General features: G+C 36.2%; 1 protein-coding gene and 1 non-coding gene across 2 annotated transcripts in view; both read right to left on the bottom strand.

Annotated features, from left to right (window-relative positions):
* The window catches only part of MAGT1 (magnesium transporter 1), a 29048-nt gene extending 10880 nt beyond the window's left edge, over nt 1–18168 (bottom strand). Inside the window, exons 1-9 of the mRNA XM_053699333.1 lie at nt 18033–18168; nt 16578–16747; nt 13636–13753; nt 10375–10515; nt 9464–9604; nt 8257–8346; nt 7596–7659; nt 5622–5696; nt 5125–5215 (exon numbers count right to left, since the gene is read on the bottom strand). Coding sequence (XP_053555308.1) covers nt 5125–5215; nt 5622–5696; nt 7596–7659; nt 8257–8346; nt 9464–9604; nt 10375–10515; nt 13636–13753; nt 16578–16747; nt 18033–18116 — 974 coding nt within the window. The 5' untranslated portion in view covers nt 18117–18168. The remainder of the gene's footprint in view (nt 1–5124; nt 5216–5621; nt 5697–7595; nt 7660–8256; nt 8347–9463; nt 9605–10374; nt 10516–13635; nt 13754–16577; nt 16748–18032) is intronic.
* Nucleotides 18169–18622: 454 nt separating this feature from the next.
* Nucleotides 18623–18735, bottom strand: TRNAL-CAA (transfer RNA leucine (anticodon CAA)). Its single transcript has 2 exons — nt 18698–18735; nt 18623–18668 (listed from the first exon to the last, which is right to left on the bottom strand). It is a non-coding gene; the product is annotated as a tRNA-Leu (tRNA).
* Nucleotides 18736–19058: the final 323 nt, after the last annotated feature.

Below are 19058 nucleotides of genomic sequence, written 5' to 3'. Positions count from 1 at the left end.
TACATTCATATATATATTGGCTTAAGTAGGGGCGACATTGGAACCCATGGCTGTGCCTTGTCTCTGCAAGTAATAATGATCTTCAAATAAAAAATAATTACAACTCAGGACGATACTCAACAATTGTAAAATAAATTCCCTCTGTGGGGTATTGTATCTGTCATCCTGGCTCATTATTTTACTTACAGCACCAATTTCAGTTTCAGTTTCATAGATGTGTACAATGAAGCCACATCAAGTCTAAAAAGGATCCCCTTAGTACTTTCAAATGGTAGATCTTGTAATTTCAATAAAAAGTCCCCAGTGTCTTTGATATAAGAGCTAGAATTCACATATGGTCTCAATACCCTATCCAAGTATATAGACACCTTAGATAACAAAGACCCCATTCCTGCCACAATAGGGCGTCCAGGAAGGGCTGTGACACTTTTATGGACCTTGGGGAAACGGAAGAGTCAGAATCCTCCAATGTAGCTAGGACCTCCTTTACAAGCAAATGGAGGTGCTCCAGCTTAAATCTAAAATTAACCTCCTCTGGATCAGCTGTACTAGCCGCTAGTGTTTCAGAGTCAAAGATTTCGCCCTCAGAAGTTACTGAGGAATGATCATCCTCCAATAACAGAGAGACTGACTTACGTGGTCTTGGTGGAGTTAGAACTCTTTTTATGAGAGATGTTCTTAGATTTCCTCTTACCAGCAGCAGGGAAAGCGGATAAGGCTGCAGAAACCGCAGAAGTTATTTGCGCTGCAAAATCTCTTGGTAAATAAACACCCCCAGGAACTTGTTGAGAGGAACCGCATGGCACTGCATGTGAAACTGCTAATGCTTGGGACGTTTGAGGAGACAGTTGAGGTATGGTATGGACAACATTATCCTGAGAGACATATGGTTCAGAAGGGGAATCCTTGTCCTTAGACAATAAAATTTTATTTAAGCATGTGGAACAAAATTGCACAGGAGGAATAATTTGAGCCTCCAAGCAATATAAACACTTATCAAAATTTACAACTAAATTTGACTCAGAGCCCATAATAAAAAAATGATTCCCACAGTAATATGGAAACAAAATACTGTCACAAGTTCCAATGAGGGATTCGATCCTAGCACCTCTATATTATCAGTCTGACTGAGGAGACTTACCGCACCGGAAACCAGGAGGACCCACTAGTAGCTTGCAACAGATCATCAGACACCCGACCTTTAAATCACTTTAGGCAAAATGACAAGACAAAGCTCCGCTCTCCAAGCTGGTATATCAAAGGCTAAAGTGGAAGAGCGGAGTGTCACATGAGCGCTACTGTGAAAAAGTAACTGCGCCACACATGTGAAAAGTGAGCGTTTCTGATGCGCTCATATTAATTAAAATAAAAAATTGTGCCTAATATTATGTTCCACAGAATATTAACTAAAAAAGGGCTCCAATAAAAAAATGTAGTCCCCTAAATAATTCACCCTTCTGCCACTCTCCTGTACAGCCTTAACCTAAGGGGAAAACCGTTAACACCTTATGCTCCAAAGTACAGTAATAAAGTACCTGCAGTTGCTGCCCAGAAATTAAATCCCTATATAAAAGGGATAAATGATGTCCCATCTTCCAATCTACTGAGGAATTAACCCCTAAAGTGCTGTCCTTCAATACCTAGAAGGCAAGAGCACTTACCTGTGGATCCAGCTGCAGGGCAGGAACATCTTCTTAGGTGTGACAGATTCACCAACTTCTGACAGGGACTTGTACAAAAAGAAAAACTGAGTAACCAACCCTGGTTTTCTATAAAGGGGTAGCATTGGTGTTAGAATTTAAGCAAAGACCACCTTGCTGCTTACTAACTTCTAAAAGCCACAATTGCTCTTAGTAAAGAAAATTACATGGACATAGCTTGACCCTAATCCTTGCTTGCAGAGAGAAGTACCCATTAAAGGATTCAATATTTTCAGACACCATCTTCGCACATCCTTCCGATGTTCAAGGCAAAGAATGACTGGGGATTATGGGTAATGGGAGTGACACTTTAACCCCTTAACGACCAAGGACGTACGCCACACGTCCTCAAAAAAAAGTCAGTTAATGACCGAGGACGTGTAGCGTACGTCCTTGGTCTGGAAAGCAGCTGGAAGCGATCCTGCTCGCTTCCAGCTGCTTTCCGGTTATTGCAGTGATGCCTCGATATGGAGGCATCCTGCAATAACCCCCCTTGGCCATCCGATGCAGAGAGAGCCACTCTGTGGCCCTCTCTGCACCGGACATCGATGGCCGGTATCGTTGGTGGGTGGGAGCTTACGTGGGAGGCGGGTGGCGGCCATCGGTGCGCTATGTGGAGTGGAGGGGGGCGGGATCGGGGGCGGGAGCTACGGGGGCGCGCACGGGAGCGCGCGCGTGCACGGGGCGGGAGCGGGTGGGAACCGCTACACTACAGAAAAAAAAAAGTTGAAAAGTTGAAAAAAAACCCCCACTAATATGCAATCTAAGGGTCCTGGAAGCGGTTGGGGGTTGGTCTCGGTGGGGGGGGAAAGCTACACTACAGAAAAGGGAATTTAAAAAAAAAAGGCACATTTTGTTACAAAACTGGGTACTGCCAGTACCCAAGATGGCGCCCATTATTGCAGAGGGGAAGGGTTAGAGAGCAGTTTGGTGGGGGATCAGTGAGGTTGGGGTCTAAGGGGGGATCCTACACATCAGCATATGTAAATATGCTTTTTTTTTTTTTTTTTTTTAAAAAGGGCCAAATACCTTTTATTTTAGTACTGGCAGAGTTTCTGCCAGTACTTAAGATGGCGGGGACAATTGTGGGGTGGGGGAGGGAAGAGAGCTGTTTGGGAGGGATCAGGGGGTCTGATGTTTCAGGTGGGAGGCTGAGCTCTACACTAAAGCTAAAATTAACCCTGCAAGCTCCCTACAAGCTACATAATTAACCCCTTCACTGCTAGCCATAATACACGTGTGATGCGCAGCGGCATTTAGAGGCCTTCTAATTACCAAAAAGCAATGCCAAAGCCATATATGTCTGCTATTTCTGAACAAAGGGGATCCCAGAGAAGCATTTACAACCATTTGTGCCATAATTGCAGAAGGTGTTTGTAAATAATTTCAGTGAGAAACCTAAAATTGAGAAAAAATTTACGTTTTTTTTAATTTGATCGCATTTAGCGGTGAAATGGTGGCATGAAATATACCAAAATTGGCCTAGATCAATACTTGGGGTTGTCTACTACACTACACTAAAGCTAAAACTACCCCAAAAAGCTCCCTACATGCTCCCTATTTAACCCCTTCACTGCTGGGCATAATACACGTGTGGTGCGCAGTGGCATTTAGCGGCCTTCTAATTACCAAAAAGCAATGCCAAAGCCATATATGTCTGCTATTTCTGAACAAAGGGGATCCCAGAGAAGAATTTACAACCATTTATGCCATAATTGCACAAGCTGTTTGTAAATAATTTAAGTTAGAAACCAAAAGTTTGTGAAAAAATTTGTGAAAAGTGAACGATTTTTTCTATTTGATTGCATTTGGCGGTGAAATGGTGGCATGAAATATACCAAAATGGGCCTAGATCAATACTTTGGGTTGTCTACTAAAAAAAAATATATACATGTCAAGGGATATTCAGAGATTCCTGAAAGATATCAGTGCTCTAATGTAACTATCGCTAATTTTGAAAAGAAATGGTTTGGAAATAGCAAAGTGCTACTTGTATTTATGGCCCTATAGTTTACAAAAAAAGCAAAGAACTTGTAAACATTGGGTATTTCTAAACTCAGGACAACATTTAGAAACTATTTAGCATGGGTGTTTTTTGGTGGTTGTAGATGTGTAACAGATTTTGGGGGTCAAAGTTAGAAAAAGTGTGTTTTTTTTCCATTTTTTCCTCATATTTTATAATTTTTTTTATAGTAAATTATAAGATATGATGAAAATAATGGTATCTTTAGAAAGTCCATTTAATGGCGAGAAAAACGGTATATAATATGTGTGGGTACAGTAAATGAGTAAGAGGAAAATTACAGCTAAACACAAACACCTCAAAAATTTAAAAATAGCTTTGGTCCCAAACGGACAGAAAATGGAAAAGTGCTGTGGTCATTAAGGGGTTAAAGGGACATGAAACTCAATTTTTTTTCTTTTATGATTCAGCCAGATCATGCAATTTTAAACAACTTTACAATTTACTTCCATTATTTAATTTGCTTCCTTCTCTTGTTATCCTTTGCTGAAATATTTATCTAAGTAAACTCAGGAGTAGCAAAGAACCTAGGTTCTAGCTGCCAATTGGTGGCTGCATATATATATAACGATTGTCATTGGCTCACCCATGTGTTCAGTTAGAAACTAGTAGTGTATTGTCGCTCCTTCAACAAATGATACCAAGAGAATAAAGTAAATTTGATAATAGAAGTAAACTGGAAAGTTTTTTAAATTGTATGTTCTACCTAAATCATGTAAGAAAATGTTTGGGTTTCATGTCCCTTTAACAGCTCTGCTGGGGTGTTCTTTACCACCTCCTGCTGGCCAGGAGTTGAATTCCCACTAGTAATTGGAATGGATTTGTGGACTGTCAATGCCATTGGAAAGAAATTCTAATTTGCACCTCCATGTAGAACCTTAAAAAGGGACATAAAACCCAAAATATTTTTTTTCATGATTCCGATAAAAAAACAACAACAAAAAAACGTAATTTACTTCTGTTATCAAATTTACTTTGTTTTCTTGTTATCCTTTGTTGAAAGGCTGGGATCTAAGCTCATGAGTGTGCACGTGTCTACAGAACTATGTGGCAGCAGTTTTGCAACAATGTTATACATTAGCAGGAGCTCTATTTCCTGTCATGTAGTGCTTCAGGCATATGCATGCAACCTACCTAGGTATCCCTTCAACAAAGAATAACATGAGAACAAAGCAAATTTGATAATAGACGTCAATTGGAAACTTTTTTTAAATAGTATTCTCTATCAAAATAATGAAAGAAACATTTTTGGTTTAATGTCCCTTTAAATTACATTGAACTTAGCTGTATATGGTAATTAGATGTGGTTTTGTTTTTTGACCCTATTAAATGCCACTGATGCTCTAATAAGTGAATTTTGCATTGGTCCTTTAGTTAAACAAAAAAAAAACGGTAACTTGCCTGTATGGGTAACCATGATATTTGGATCTGAAGACAGACAAGAGCCAGCTGAAGAACAATACGACCAGCCCAATACCGGCAATACACATTACTGCAAAAGAGATGGGAAGAAGAAATGAGAACATGGACAGGAGTGAGATTCTGCATACTATAAATGGGTAAAATATAATTTAATAAGTTAAAGTAACAATGTAATTGGCTCTTTCCCCCCCCCCCCCCCCATGCTATATTCATTTTCATAGTCCTTCTGTGCTGCGTTCGTTAGGCAATGCAAGCAAAGATTGTTAGATTCATTTCAAAGCATTCAAATAAAGATAAAGCAATATTTAGTGTAGTGCAACTACTATATTGTTTATTGGGGGTGGCTGCAGATCAAAACAGAAATTGCCAGCATTTTTGGTTCTGCCGTTTTCTTAATACGTTTAAGTTGAAAAGGTTTTTTTGTATTTAACCGGAAAAGCCTCATGTCAACAACAGATAAAATTGTCAGTACTTACTTTTTCTTTTTCCAACTTCCATTTCAGAGGTAGCAGCTTCATGAAGAAGAACCATTCCTAAGGTCACACCACCATCTAAGGGAAGCGTTAAGATTCTAATAAAAGCTTCAAGCATTCTTTCTAATACGTATAGAACTACACTCACAAGATGAAGAAAAAGAAAAGGCAGCACAAAAAGTAAATGTCACACTGTACTAGATTATATGTTAAAGGAACAGAAGTGCAAAATGAAAACGGTTTAATGTGTTATATGCATGCAACAAAAAAAAATACAAACATTCTAACTATGCTGTTGACCACAACCCTTTAGAAACATTCATCTAATGGAAGGCCTAACAATCCCAATCACCAGGGAGCCACTGGAGCCTTAAAATTAGGCCCTGGCGCCATGGTAAATGTGAATGTCAAGTTTAATGAATCAGTGCCCGGTTTTTAAAAACCCTATTAAAAAAAAAGGGGCACTTTCATTCATCAAACTTTATATTTCACTTGTTTTGTTAAAATACTTACCTTTTAATCTCGAAAGCCACTCCAGCGATTCCTCCTCCTGCCGCTCGTCACTTCATACGTCAGCAATGACAAATACGGCATCCATCCTCCAATCACAGCTTCCCCCCACCCCCCCCAGGGGCAAAGCCGTGATTGGAGGAAGCCCAATTCGTCATTTTTGACATTTGAAGAGTGCTGGAGCGGCTTTCAAGATTAAAGGGACAGTATACACTAACTTTCATATAACTGCATGTAATAGACACTACTATAAAGAATAAGATGCACAGATACTGATATAAAAATCCAGTATAAAATGGTTTAAAAACTTACTTAGAAACTCTCAGTTTAGCTCTGTTGAAAAGGTAGGTGGAAAGCCCACTGCAAGTGGGAAATAAGAAACTCCCCCCCCCCCCTCCCCCTTCTTTTGCATATGAAAAGACCCTTTACACAAACAGGAGCAAGCTGGAGAAGGTAGCTGACGGTATTCTCATAAAACTTTGGGGCTTGGTTAGGAGTCTGAAAATCAGAGCAATGTTATTAAAAAAAACTAAAAAAAAACAAAAAAAAAAAAAAAACTTTATGGGCTATATAAATAGATCATCTACAAAACATTTATGCAAAAAAAAAATTAGTGTATAACGTCCCTTTAAAAAGTTAAGCATTTTAACAAAACAAGTGAAATGTAAAGTTTGATGAATGAAAATGCCCCTGTTTTTAAGGGCCGGCTGCAACCAGCCACAGCTAAAATTTCACTTTGTGCAGCTGGATCCGTTCTAGGCCTTGCAACTGTGAAATACAAATACAACTTTTACGTTGTTATTATATGATGTATATCTCTGTAGGTAATAAACATATTTCTAGTTTAATATTACGAACACATTTGCTGAGCCCTGATCTAATGATTTGTCTACAAAAATCCCCCAAGGCTTTAATGGTGAATTTAGTTTTTTTAAATTAAAAAACTAAATACTTTTCCAGGACTGTGATCAACCTTACCACTGCAAAGGGATTTTATACACAGTGTCAGCAATGCACTACTGGGAGCACATTTGGTCAAGCAATGACAAGAGGCAAATGTGTGCAGCCACCTATCACCATCTAGTTCCCAGTAGTGCATTGCTGCTCCTGTGTCTACCTAGCTATGCTATTTGGGATACCAATAGAATTAAGCAAATTAGATAATAGAAGCAATTTGAAAGTTGCTTAAAATCACATGCTCTATCTGAATCATGAAAGTTGAATTTTGACTTCTCTGTTCCTTTAAATGAACTCAGCGGCACAAGGTTGGCATTTGTTACCGCGGTTTACCTATCAGCAAATCCGATGTAACAAATAAGTACCGGCAGGTAGGGGTTAACAATACACAGGGACACAAAGATTGTGCAAGCCGTCTTGTACCTAAGCAATCAGTTTATTTTCAAGCATATTAATAAAGGATTGAGAAACTTGAATTTTCCACTCTCGTATTACACAAAAAAAGGATACTAAACAAAAGAACAATGTGCGTTTCTGCAACAAACTGTGCTTGACTACTACCGTGGATATAGTTCTGTAAAAGAGAGAAAAAGATCAAAATTACATTTAAATTTCTATGCTGTTAAAGACAAACATTAAGGAAAAAGGCAAATCATTATATATCTACACTTTAAAAGGGATAGTAAAGTCCAAATTAAACGTTCATGATTCAGATAAGGCATGCAATTTTAAACAACTTTTAATTTACTTTTATCATCAAATTTTCTTTATTCTTTTGGTATTCTTAGTTGAAAGCTAAACCTAGGTAGGCTCATATGCTAAATTTCTAAGCCCTAGAAGGCCGCCTCTTATCTGAATGCATTTGACAGTTTTTCACAGCTAGAGGGCGTTAGCTCATGTGTTTGATATAAATAACATTGTGCTCAGGCACATGGAGTTATTTAAGAATCAGGACTAATTGCCTGAAATGCAAGTCTGTCAAAAGATCTGAGATAAGGAGGCAGTCAGCAGAGGCTTAGATACAAGGTAATTAAAAAGGTAAAAAGTATATTTCTGTAACAGTATTGGTTATGCAAAACTGGGGAATGGTATATAAAGGGATTATCTTTTTAAACAATAACATTTTTGGTGTTTACTGTCCCTTTAACTGTAATTACATAATTCTCCTTACCACTTGGCCTGTGTGTGGATTCTTATGAGCATAGGGCGGCCCTCTAATATGATTCCACATCTGTCCAGAGGTCATTGCCAAAACAAAGCACTGAAATAACATAAGAAAAAAACCTAAATAAATGGCACAACACTTACCATAGAGATAGAGAAACTCTTATACTACTACATAACCAATGTGCACATATAACGTAGCAATAACAAAACACAAGAAAATTTGTCTAATGCACAAAGGAAAAAAAATAAAATATTTTTTCGTATAACATGATGTACATCAGTTTATCGTAATACTAATATTATGTTCAGCAAAAGGGTCAGCATGAATTATTCAGTGCCCTTATATACCTAATGCAGTGTTTTTCAACCAGTGTGCCGTGGCACACTAGTGTGCCGTGAGAGATCCTCAGGTGTGCCACGGCAGACTGACATCAGTGTGACATATTTTTTAAACTTTGCTTGTTTTTTACTCCCAGTGCAGGGGTAGTTTGTAGGAGGCATGGCATAACAGCACAATACATACAGTATGTGTATGTGTATATATATATATATATATATATATATATATATATATATATATATATATATATATATATATATATATATATATATATATATATATATATATATATATATATATATATATACACTGTATTAGGCTACAATGTGTGATTTTTTAAAAATTTTGGGATGGTTGTGTGCCACAGGATTTTTTAATGTAAAAAAGTGTGCCACGGCAAAAAAAAAGGTTAGAAATCACTGACCTAATGTATTGTGGCTTGTGGGCCAGACAGGAACCCCTTGAGCTGTAAAGTAGCCATGGTACATCCTTTACAATTACTAGTTCCCACATGAAAAAAAATGCTCCCTATCTTAATAATGAGCAACACTACTCTTAGGCCATACCTCACTCTGAGGCACCCCTCTTTCTCTGCCAATTTATTTATTCACATTCAGAATTAAAGGGAATATGAAAATACATTTTATACTTGCACAGGATTTATAGTACTTAGTGCTGTGGAATCTGTTGGTGCTCTTCAAATAACCGATAATAATAATATAAAAATAAATAGCAGTGAAATGAAATAAATATATGCAAATCTCAAATAGCCTTTTAAAAAGAGGTAAAACATAGGTAATGTTATGAAAGTGTGTTCATTCAATCATTACTTTATGTATTTTATGGATTTATTTGTAGAATATGTACTTACCAGAGCAGCTAAGGCCCAACCAGTTTTATTACACAGAAAATCAAGGTTGCTTCTCCTTAAATAGACAAGTCCCCCAATCACAGTCAACAGCAGCCCCAGCATTAATGGACCTGCATAATTTGGAGGCCTGATGACACGTATCTGTGAAGGAGAGAAAGACAAGCGTGGCTATGGGTTCAGAGAATCTCTTCTTTATTACAGCATATACATTTTCTGGGTCTCTCACACTTTCTGGATAAACTTTTGATACACTAAAACCGTTTAGCTGCTATATGAGATAAAATAACATTCTAGGACAAACTGTAGTGCTACAATCAATTACATTCAGGTCACTGAATAATTCAATATAATCAGCAAAGAATGTTTGGAAAATGAGAAAAGGGAGGCAGTGCATCTCATTCATGTTCCTTTCACATAAAAAAAAAAAATCAATTAACTTTATTTTTCTCTTACCAAGTATTGATTGATAGTGGTATAAAGTCATCACTGTATTTATTTAAAATGAAAACACAGCAATTTAATACTAAAACACAGAGGTCGTGAAATACACATCTTCAAAACTCTTGGTGATCTATGGGCATTCTTGACATTTTCCTTTGTTACATATACAAGTTTATTTGGTAGTGTGCTGGATAATATGTTTAGGGCTTGTGGAAGATTAAAAAAAATGCAGAATTAGTATCTGTTAATTTGGCTTTGATAAAGCAGTTAGCAAAGAATATCAAGATGCAGTGAATGTAGAATATTTTATTGGTGAGAATTTAGCAGCAGAATGTCCAATGGTTGAAGCAGGTGAAACCGCACAGTGACTATCATTATGATCACCAATGACATTGTCTAGGAGGCCAACACTATAAAAAGACTGTGTGCAATCTATGCTGACCCAATTTTTTAAACAACGAAAGACATACATTGACATCTGTCCTGTCGGCAATCCATCGGGCTAGCTGTTCTGCCGCAAAACCTCGAACCTGTAGTTCATATGTATCACCTCTTTTGGGTTTCCCTTTGGGAGGGAAATGAATGAAGGTTGGAGCAGAATTCATATTTAGCTGTATGGAACAGAAAGATACTTTAATGCAACATATATGAAACAAAACAGAATTCACATAGAATTATCATTTAAGGGACAGTGAACAACGATTCCTGGACTCAGGGGGTCCTAGAATGCATCTAAACAACAGTAAAGTGCACTGCTGTTCGACTACCAGAAGGGACCGTCTAATTGGATGTATCGTCCACATAAACTTTCCTGGAAAAAGGAAAAGCCTGGTGGCATAATTGGTAATGCAAGCTACAGAGAGGCCTCAAAAACAAGGTACGTCAAGTATTTTAGTAAACATAGAAGGGGCAAACAGCTAAAATCTATTTCAGTCCTAAAAATGCATTGAAAATATTTCTGCATTAACAGTCCTTTTATGTAATGTTTTCATTGATCAATTATGCTGGAAAACAATATTAGCGGTTACATAAACAGCATAACAGAGCAAGAATGTTTTTATTGAAGGTAAAGCTGTACAGTTTGATAAATTCAGATACAAATATTAGTACAGCGTTTAACAATTTTAGGTTGCAAGACATAGAATATGTTCCAATGTAAACTTTAAAGAAGAACTTAAAGTAACCAGATCCATTTATTAATTATTCATTTTTAATCATTGATATCAAGAGTCAGCACACACAGGGCAATATTCACTAAGGGTTCTTTCAATATTAACGGTATAAATCCTATTCTATGCAGCTGATTTATTAAAGCTCACTCGCCTGAAGAGGCTGAGATTTTACGCTGTGTGCAAAACATACATTAGTACTAATAGTTTGTTCTTATATTGTTTGCAGTTATTTCTAACAGATAGGTAGTTGTACATAAAATAACTCAAACCCATTTAAAAAGGGACATTATACACTCGATTTTTCTTTGCATTAATGTTTTGTAGATGATCCATTTATATAGCCCATCTGGGAGTGTTTATGTAACAATGTATAGTTATGCTTATTTATTTTAAGAACATTGTGATGATTTTCAGACTCCTAACCAAGCCCCACAGTGTCAGATGTAGACTCAAGTCTACAGACTCCTGTTGGCTCCTGTTTATGTTATTTGTCTTTTTATATACAGGGAAAGGGGGGTGGCTGTACTTCTTGTTTTCCCAGGACCCTTTCACTGGGTGTCCCAGCCTAACCTCATCAACAGTGCTAAACTGTGAGCTTCTAAGTAGGTTTTCAAAATGTTTTATACTGGATTTTTAGATCAGTATCTGCATCTTCTTTATAGTGGTGTCTATTACATGCAGTAATATAAAAATTGGTGTGCACCGTCCCTTTAAGGCGTGTGTAATTTTAGCAATGCTTTGTCATATGAACATATAAATTGTATATTTTTTTGAAAATGATCACAAGTGTGTAACATTTAATTGATAAGCTAGAATGATTGACTTTGCTAAATAATGATACGTTTTTTTCTCAACTATATTTAGCTAGGTAGTGTCTTCACTATCTTCTTAATAGGAAGCACCACAAAGTGTATTAACTCCATTGTTGCCGCTACAAAAATGCACCTCGTTTATATAAATTCCCCTATTACTTATAGGTTTGTATTACTACAACAAACTAGCACGTGAATCCAGCATCTATTCAATGTCCATACGAAAATATAGCTTTAAAGCAATTAAAAAAACATAAATAACTGATTGCAGGGGTTGACAAATTAATATGAAACTTAGCACCCATCAAGATAATTAAAGGAACATAAAACCCAAAATTGTATTTCATGATGCAGCTAGAGCATATCATTTTAAACAACTTTTCAATGTATTATTATGTAATTTGCTTCATTCTCTTGGTGTTGTTTTGATGAAGAAACAACAATGCACTTCTGGGAGCTAGCTGAACGCATTGGGTGAGCAAATAACATGAGGCATATATGTGCAGCCACCAATCAGCAGCTCCTGAGCCTACCTAGGTATGCGTTTTTTAATAAGGGGTACAAAAGAGAATGAAACTAATTAGATAACAGAAATAGTAAAGTTGTTTAAAATCGCATTTTACATCCGAATTGTAAAAGAAAAATGATGGGTTTTGTGTCCCTTTAAGAAGCCAGTTAAGGAGTGAAAATGCATAGATACGTGCAGAATAATCAAAAAGGTTGGTAGCTGTGGTTCACAAGAGCTCGGGATTTATCAAGTCCTGCTTTACTGTGTTTGTCTATTCCGATGTTTTATTTGGTAAAATATCAAAGCAGATATCTACAAGGCTCAGAAAACACCACAACCCCATAAAGGGCTAGATTACAAGTGGAGCACTCTTATTGCGCGTACATTTGCGGGCGCACAATAAATAACCAGGCTTTACAAGTGGCTGGTTATTGCCACCACAAGCTCGTGGTGGCAATTAGCGATCAGAAAACTAACTAGAAATCAGATCTCTGGTTAATTTTCTAAAAGTGCCCCCAAAATAGAGGTTATTTTAGTCTTTTTATGGAAAAATAAATGTAGCATCTTTTTCCATTAAAAAAAACTGCACAGGGCTGTTTTTGGTGATTAAAAAGTGGCAATATGGGGTGTTAGAAAAAAAAATGAAACTGAAAATTGCCTTTACATTGCAGTCTAAGGGAACTGTGCATTCCCAGTAAATATATATGTATAGGCTTATACACACACACATATATATATATATATATATATATATATATATATATATATATATATATATATATATATATATATATATATATATATATATATATATATATATATATTTATGTGTTAATGTGTATATACACATTAACACGTACATATATATGTATATAATCATATACACATATTTAAAAACCCCCTTCGCTGTGCTAGGTTTTCATGCCGTTTCTCACTGCATGAGAACAAGGCTCCCATTGGAGCCTATGGAAGCACACTCTCGTGACCCCAATGTTTCCCAGCAATGCAAACGCAAGGTGGCGTTCGAATTGCACTTAACTTGTAATACCAGAGCACATTAGCATGCTCTGATATTACTCAGTGGAGCGCAAATATCACTTCTGCAAAAGCAATATTTAGCGCTTCACTTGTAATCTGGCTCAATACAATTACTTGCTGGTATATAGTACTTCACAAAATGCAACATTTAACTAAACACAAGCACAATGTGTATAGTATATATATTTACAATTGTATTACCATTTGGAAGACATCAGACCCTTCGTCAAAATCCACCATAGCAAAAAAGATCTTGTTGGTAAAGGCATTTGAGTAACGCCAGGAGTTTGCAAGTATCTGGTATTCTTCGTCTGCCTGTCTGTTTAAAAAACACACACACAAAAAAACAACAATTTATTGAATCATAAATAGCAATGCCAATGTGTGCTTATATTCAGCAATTAGGGGACATAATGTTACAAAACCATAGGCTCTTAATACAAAGGTTTTGAGTCTCTTATAATAATGGATTTTTCAGACTTTTTTTAGCCAAAAAAAAAGGGGGGGGGGGACCACACAAATATGAAAGAACAACAAAAAACTTTTGAATTAAGCACTATATACTATTTGAATTAAGTTGAAGTACATACATGTTTGTACACAGCCAATACTGATCTATCAGGACATACAAGGAGACAGATGGATAAAATTACAGCTTACCAAGATTTAACGCAAGGCAAATTATATTAGAAGTTTTTCATCTCTAATAGGATCAACATTAAATTTGGACCATATTAACTCCATTCTTGTAAAAGATAAACTGACATGTTTGTGAGTACAACTTTTACAATGCGGGGGTTAACACTGTCCAAATTGAATGAATCACATTACAATTATATCAAGCTAAAACAGAAAATAAAATAAACTATTCCATTTGGAGGTCCTTGAATGTTTCTTGATTATATAGTACACAGATTTTCCAAACTAAATTACAAAGAGACTGATAAAATAGATAAGAAAGTGCATTACAATTTTGTGTTTTTAATAAATAAACTTTTTTTATAGGGAATTCAATTTTGAATTTAAAGGATATTAAACAGTCTGTTTCATTGTTGTAACAAAAAAAAGCACTAAGCACTGGGTTAAAGTGAAAGTCAATCCTAGCGTTTTTGAAATGCTATGATTCGCCGTTCTTAGCTGCTCAGCTAGCCCACAGCAGATCACTGTTTTGCTAGAGAGGTGACATTTTCACCTCTTAGCCAATAACCGTGTAGTAAATCCTTCTTGGCGCCCTTGGGAGCCGGATTTACCGCACAGCTATTGGCTAAGAGGTGAAAACGTCAACTCTTAGCAAAATATTTTTTTTTGCCGTGGGCTGCTGTAGCAGCTAAGAACAGTGATCGATTGAAACAAATAAAGGAGCTTTCTACATGAAGTATCTTATACCTCATGAACGAAAGTCCCCTTTATTTGTTTCAATAGTCAATCCTAGCGTTTCAAAAATGCTAGGATTGACTTTTACTTTAAACTTAAAGTGAAAGTCAATCCTAGTGTTTGTGAAATGCAAGGATTGACCATTGGAACAAATAAAGGGGACTTTCATTCATGAAGTATAAAATACTTCATGCTGAAAGCTCCTTTCTTTGTTTCAAGCGTTCACCGCACTGAGCTGCTCAGGCAGCCCACAGCAGAAAGCTGTTTTGCTTGAGAGGTGGAAACGTCACCTCTCAAGCAAAACAGCGTTCTGTCATGGGCTGCCTGAGCAGCTCAGTGCGGTGAACACTTGAAACAAAGAAAGGAGCTTTCAGCATGAAGTATTTTATACTTAATGACTGGAAGTCCCTTTTATTTGTTCCGATGCCATGTTTGTGAATCGCTAGGATTGACTTTCACTTTAAAGTGAATGTAAACTTTGATGCTAAAGTGCCCGGTTTTTAAAAATTTGATTAAAAACAGGGGCACTTTAATTGATCATAATTTACATTTCACTCCTGTTGAGAAAAAAAAAAAAAAAAAAAAAAACTTACCTTTTAATCTTCACAGCAGCTCCAGCTTCCTCCACCCATCGCAAAGCCTCTTCCTTGGTCTAAAATGAAGAATCCGGCTTCCTCCAATCACGGCGTTGAATCAGACAGCGATTCTCCCAGGGGGAAGCCGTGATTGGAGGTTGACCTATCTATCATTTCTGATGTCAGAAATGGCTTGCAACGACTGGAGGAAGCTGGAGCAGCTGTGAAGATTTAAAAAAAAAAATTATTAACAGGAGTGAAATGTAAATTTTGATGAATTAAAGTGCCCCTGTTTTTTATCGAATTTTTAAAAACCGGGCACTTTAGCATCAAAACTGACATTCCCTTTAATAGAAATCATTGCAATATGTATTATTCATAATTTACAAAGGATTTTAGATTTATTTCTTTTTTTTTTTTTTTTTTTTAATATAACTTTACTTGTTCAGTGACTATAACTTTCTGTTAAAGCCCTGCAAGGAGGATGTGGTCTATACAGGAAGGCTTATCTAGCTGGATGTCATAAATCTTCTAGAGTAATTTGAGCTGGTTTATTATTCAGATAATGCTAGAGAGACCGTAACAGCCTGATTTGCTCATGCTCAGAAGTGTCAGAATGCAGGTTAAGTTCCAAAAAGGTCTCATCTCTTATCTCCATGAGGGCAGTTACTACAATTAGAAATTCTAAGTGCTCATTTTGCAAGAAAACAAGTAAGTTTTACAAAATATGTTTCGTTTCATGTTTACTTTAACATTTGTTTTTACTAAAGACACACTATTTAATATCCCTTTAATGTGCCTGGGGGCAGGAAACACATATGGCCAGCTGGCAGTATTTGGTGCCTATATCACCTTGTTTTTATTAAATAAGCACTCCTATTTAAAATGTGTACTTTGATCTTTCTGCCTGTGCGATTGTGCAGTAGATTCAGAACTTGATCAGTCAATGAACTACATAGATCTAAATTGAATAAGGATTAATTAAAAAAAAAAAAAAAAAAGAAACGTAGCCATTTGAAATTAAAATTTCCTGGGCAGAAATATCCTCAGGTAAACAGATTTAGCTCTACCATGATTTCTTCTTTTACCATGGCCTCTTGTTTTTGAACACTGGGAGAAAAATATATCGCTGGTCACTGAACCAAATAGTTTACAGTTGTTAAAAAAAAAAAGTGCAGATTTGTATTTCCTTACTTGCACACCACACACTGGCGTTGCGATTGGAGAGCTGTGAACATTACTACAACAGAGTAATTTCTTGGGGGAGCTTTGATAAGACGTCGGAATTTATCACCATTCATGCGTATTACAGGTCGCTTACTGGCCCAATCCATGAGCTGTCCAACCTTCTCTGACAACAACATCTACAAAATAAAAGGATAGGGTCTATCACTGTACCTTGTCTCTGTTGGTTTGTGTATTACAAAGACAAAATATGTATGACCATATTAGAAACATATAGCGCTACTGTCTCTGTATGTATTGGGAAAGAACACCAATAGACCTAGCACATGAAAAATTCTAAGAATAATGATGTATTTTCTGTATACAGAGAATTGAATTGTAATTTATATTCCTGCATTTGCAAGAATAAAATTAAAGGGTCAGTAAAGTCAAAATTAAACTTTTATGATTTGGATAGAGCATGCAATTTTAAACAACTTTCCAATTTAATTCTGTTATAAAATTTGATTTGTTCTCTTGGTATCTTTTATTGAAGAGTAAAACTAGGTTGGCTCATAAGAGCTCAGGAGTGTGCATGTGTCTTTAGCACTCTATAGCATCAGTGTTTTGAAACATTATTTGTAGCTTTGTTATACAACGTTACAAAATGCTGCTGCCATAGAGTTCTATTGACGTGTTTTTAGAACTCTATGGCAGCAGCGTTTTGCAACATTGTATAACAAAGCTACAAATAATGTTGCAAAACACTGATGCTATAGAGTTCTAAAGACACGTGCACACTCCTGAGCTATTATGAGCCTGCCTAGTTTTACTCTTCAATAAAAAATATCAAGAGGATAAAGCAAATTTGATAAGAGGTAAATTGGAAACTTGTTTAAAATTGCATGCTCTATCCAAATCATGAAAGTTTAATTTTCACTTTACTGTCCCTTTAAATCTTTATGAGCCACTTTTCAGTGGTGACACTGGTTCATATAAGTTATTTTCCACTGAGAAACTGTAAAAAGACATCAAAGTGCAAAATGAGTATGTGTTACAGTGAAATCATAAAATGCTTTATGTGTCTAACCCCTGCAAATGGACATAAAAGTGCAATATAAAATGGTGTAATGTGTTAGAGCATGTTATTATTGCACTAATGTTCGAGTGTAACTACATATTTAATTCCTACAAATGAGTTAATAGAAGTAGAAAATCTCTTTAAAGTGCATGCAGTATCTGAACCATACAAGTTTAACTCTGACTTTCATGAGTCTTTAACTTATTCTCATTAAGGGTTTCTGGTACCGATATTTGGATGTCACCCACAGGTCTATGCTACAGACATTATCCCCTGTAGTGATGTTAAAGATGGTCAATCAATTATCAATACATTATCGTAAATCACCTGCAGCTGAGCTACAGCAATGCACTGTAGAACTGAATCTAACAGACAAACCTGATAGGTGGCTCTACAATACCCACCTCCTTCTTCTTCTGCCCATCAGACAGACCCCCAAAAAGGGCGAGCAGAATCCCCCCCATCAGCAACACTCTCATTGTCGCCATGTTCCAGGGTTAACTTCCCACCTACAACAAGGAAGAGAAAAGAGAAGCGTCAGTACGTCAATACGTATGAAAAGAAGCCATCCAATAGCTGTCAAGGATTGAGGCAAGGAGAAGAATATCAACCAATCAGAAATAAGCATGCTGTTACAGTCTTATTTGCTAGTGTCAATGTAGGAGGATCAAACTGACAGATTCATTCACATCCACTGAAATGTTCTACCTTGTACTGGAATATGTATTAATCAGTTGTAATTATATTAATGATAAAATCCTATTAACCCCTTAGTTACCTGCGGGTAGACAAATATGCCACACTGTAATAAGTTTTTTATTGCATATCTATGTCAATAAATGTAACTGCTGCACAATAATACAACGTTACAATATTTAATAAATGGTTGGCTTATAGTTATATTTATCGGGTATATTATGAAATAACACTTGAAAACTCGTTTAAACTATATTTATAGAAAATAAAACAAGTAGGTATGTGTTAATTAAAAATATGTCAGAAGTGGGATTTGAACCCACGCCTCCATTCGGAGACCAGAATACCCAATTGTAAGGAAGGATTATCAATCCTTGAGTCTGGCGCCTTAGACCACTCGGCCATCCTGACAATGTGACATAGTGAAATATTTGTGTTATATGAACTCAGCACACAACAGAAATTTTATTTATTTGTATTACATTTATTTATTGTAAAATACGTTTATTCAACTAAATTATTCTATGTTGCAGTTTAATCAAACACGTGAAGTATTAACATTTATTTAATAACATTAATTACCTCTCTCTTTTAAACGTGCTCTCTTTTTCCCAAGCAACATACTAATAATCTATTAATTATTAACGCGTTTATTTATTCTACATATATAAAATATTGAGTAAGGGTAAACTACAAATCTCACCATGCACAATAAACATTCTGTTTTAGGATTG

The sequence above is a fragment of the Bombina bombina genome, chromosome 1, assembly GCF_027579735.1.
Source record: "Bombina bombina isolate aBomBom1 chromosome 1, aBomBom1.pri, whole genome shotgun sequence".
Taxonomy (NCBI): domain Eukaryota; kingdom Metazoa; phylum Chordata; class Amphibia; order Anura; family Bombinatoridae; genus Bombina; species Bombina bombina.
The sequence above is the reverse complement of the archived record's forward strand: the minus strand, read 5'-3'. Positions and strand labels throughout refer to the sequence as shown.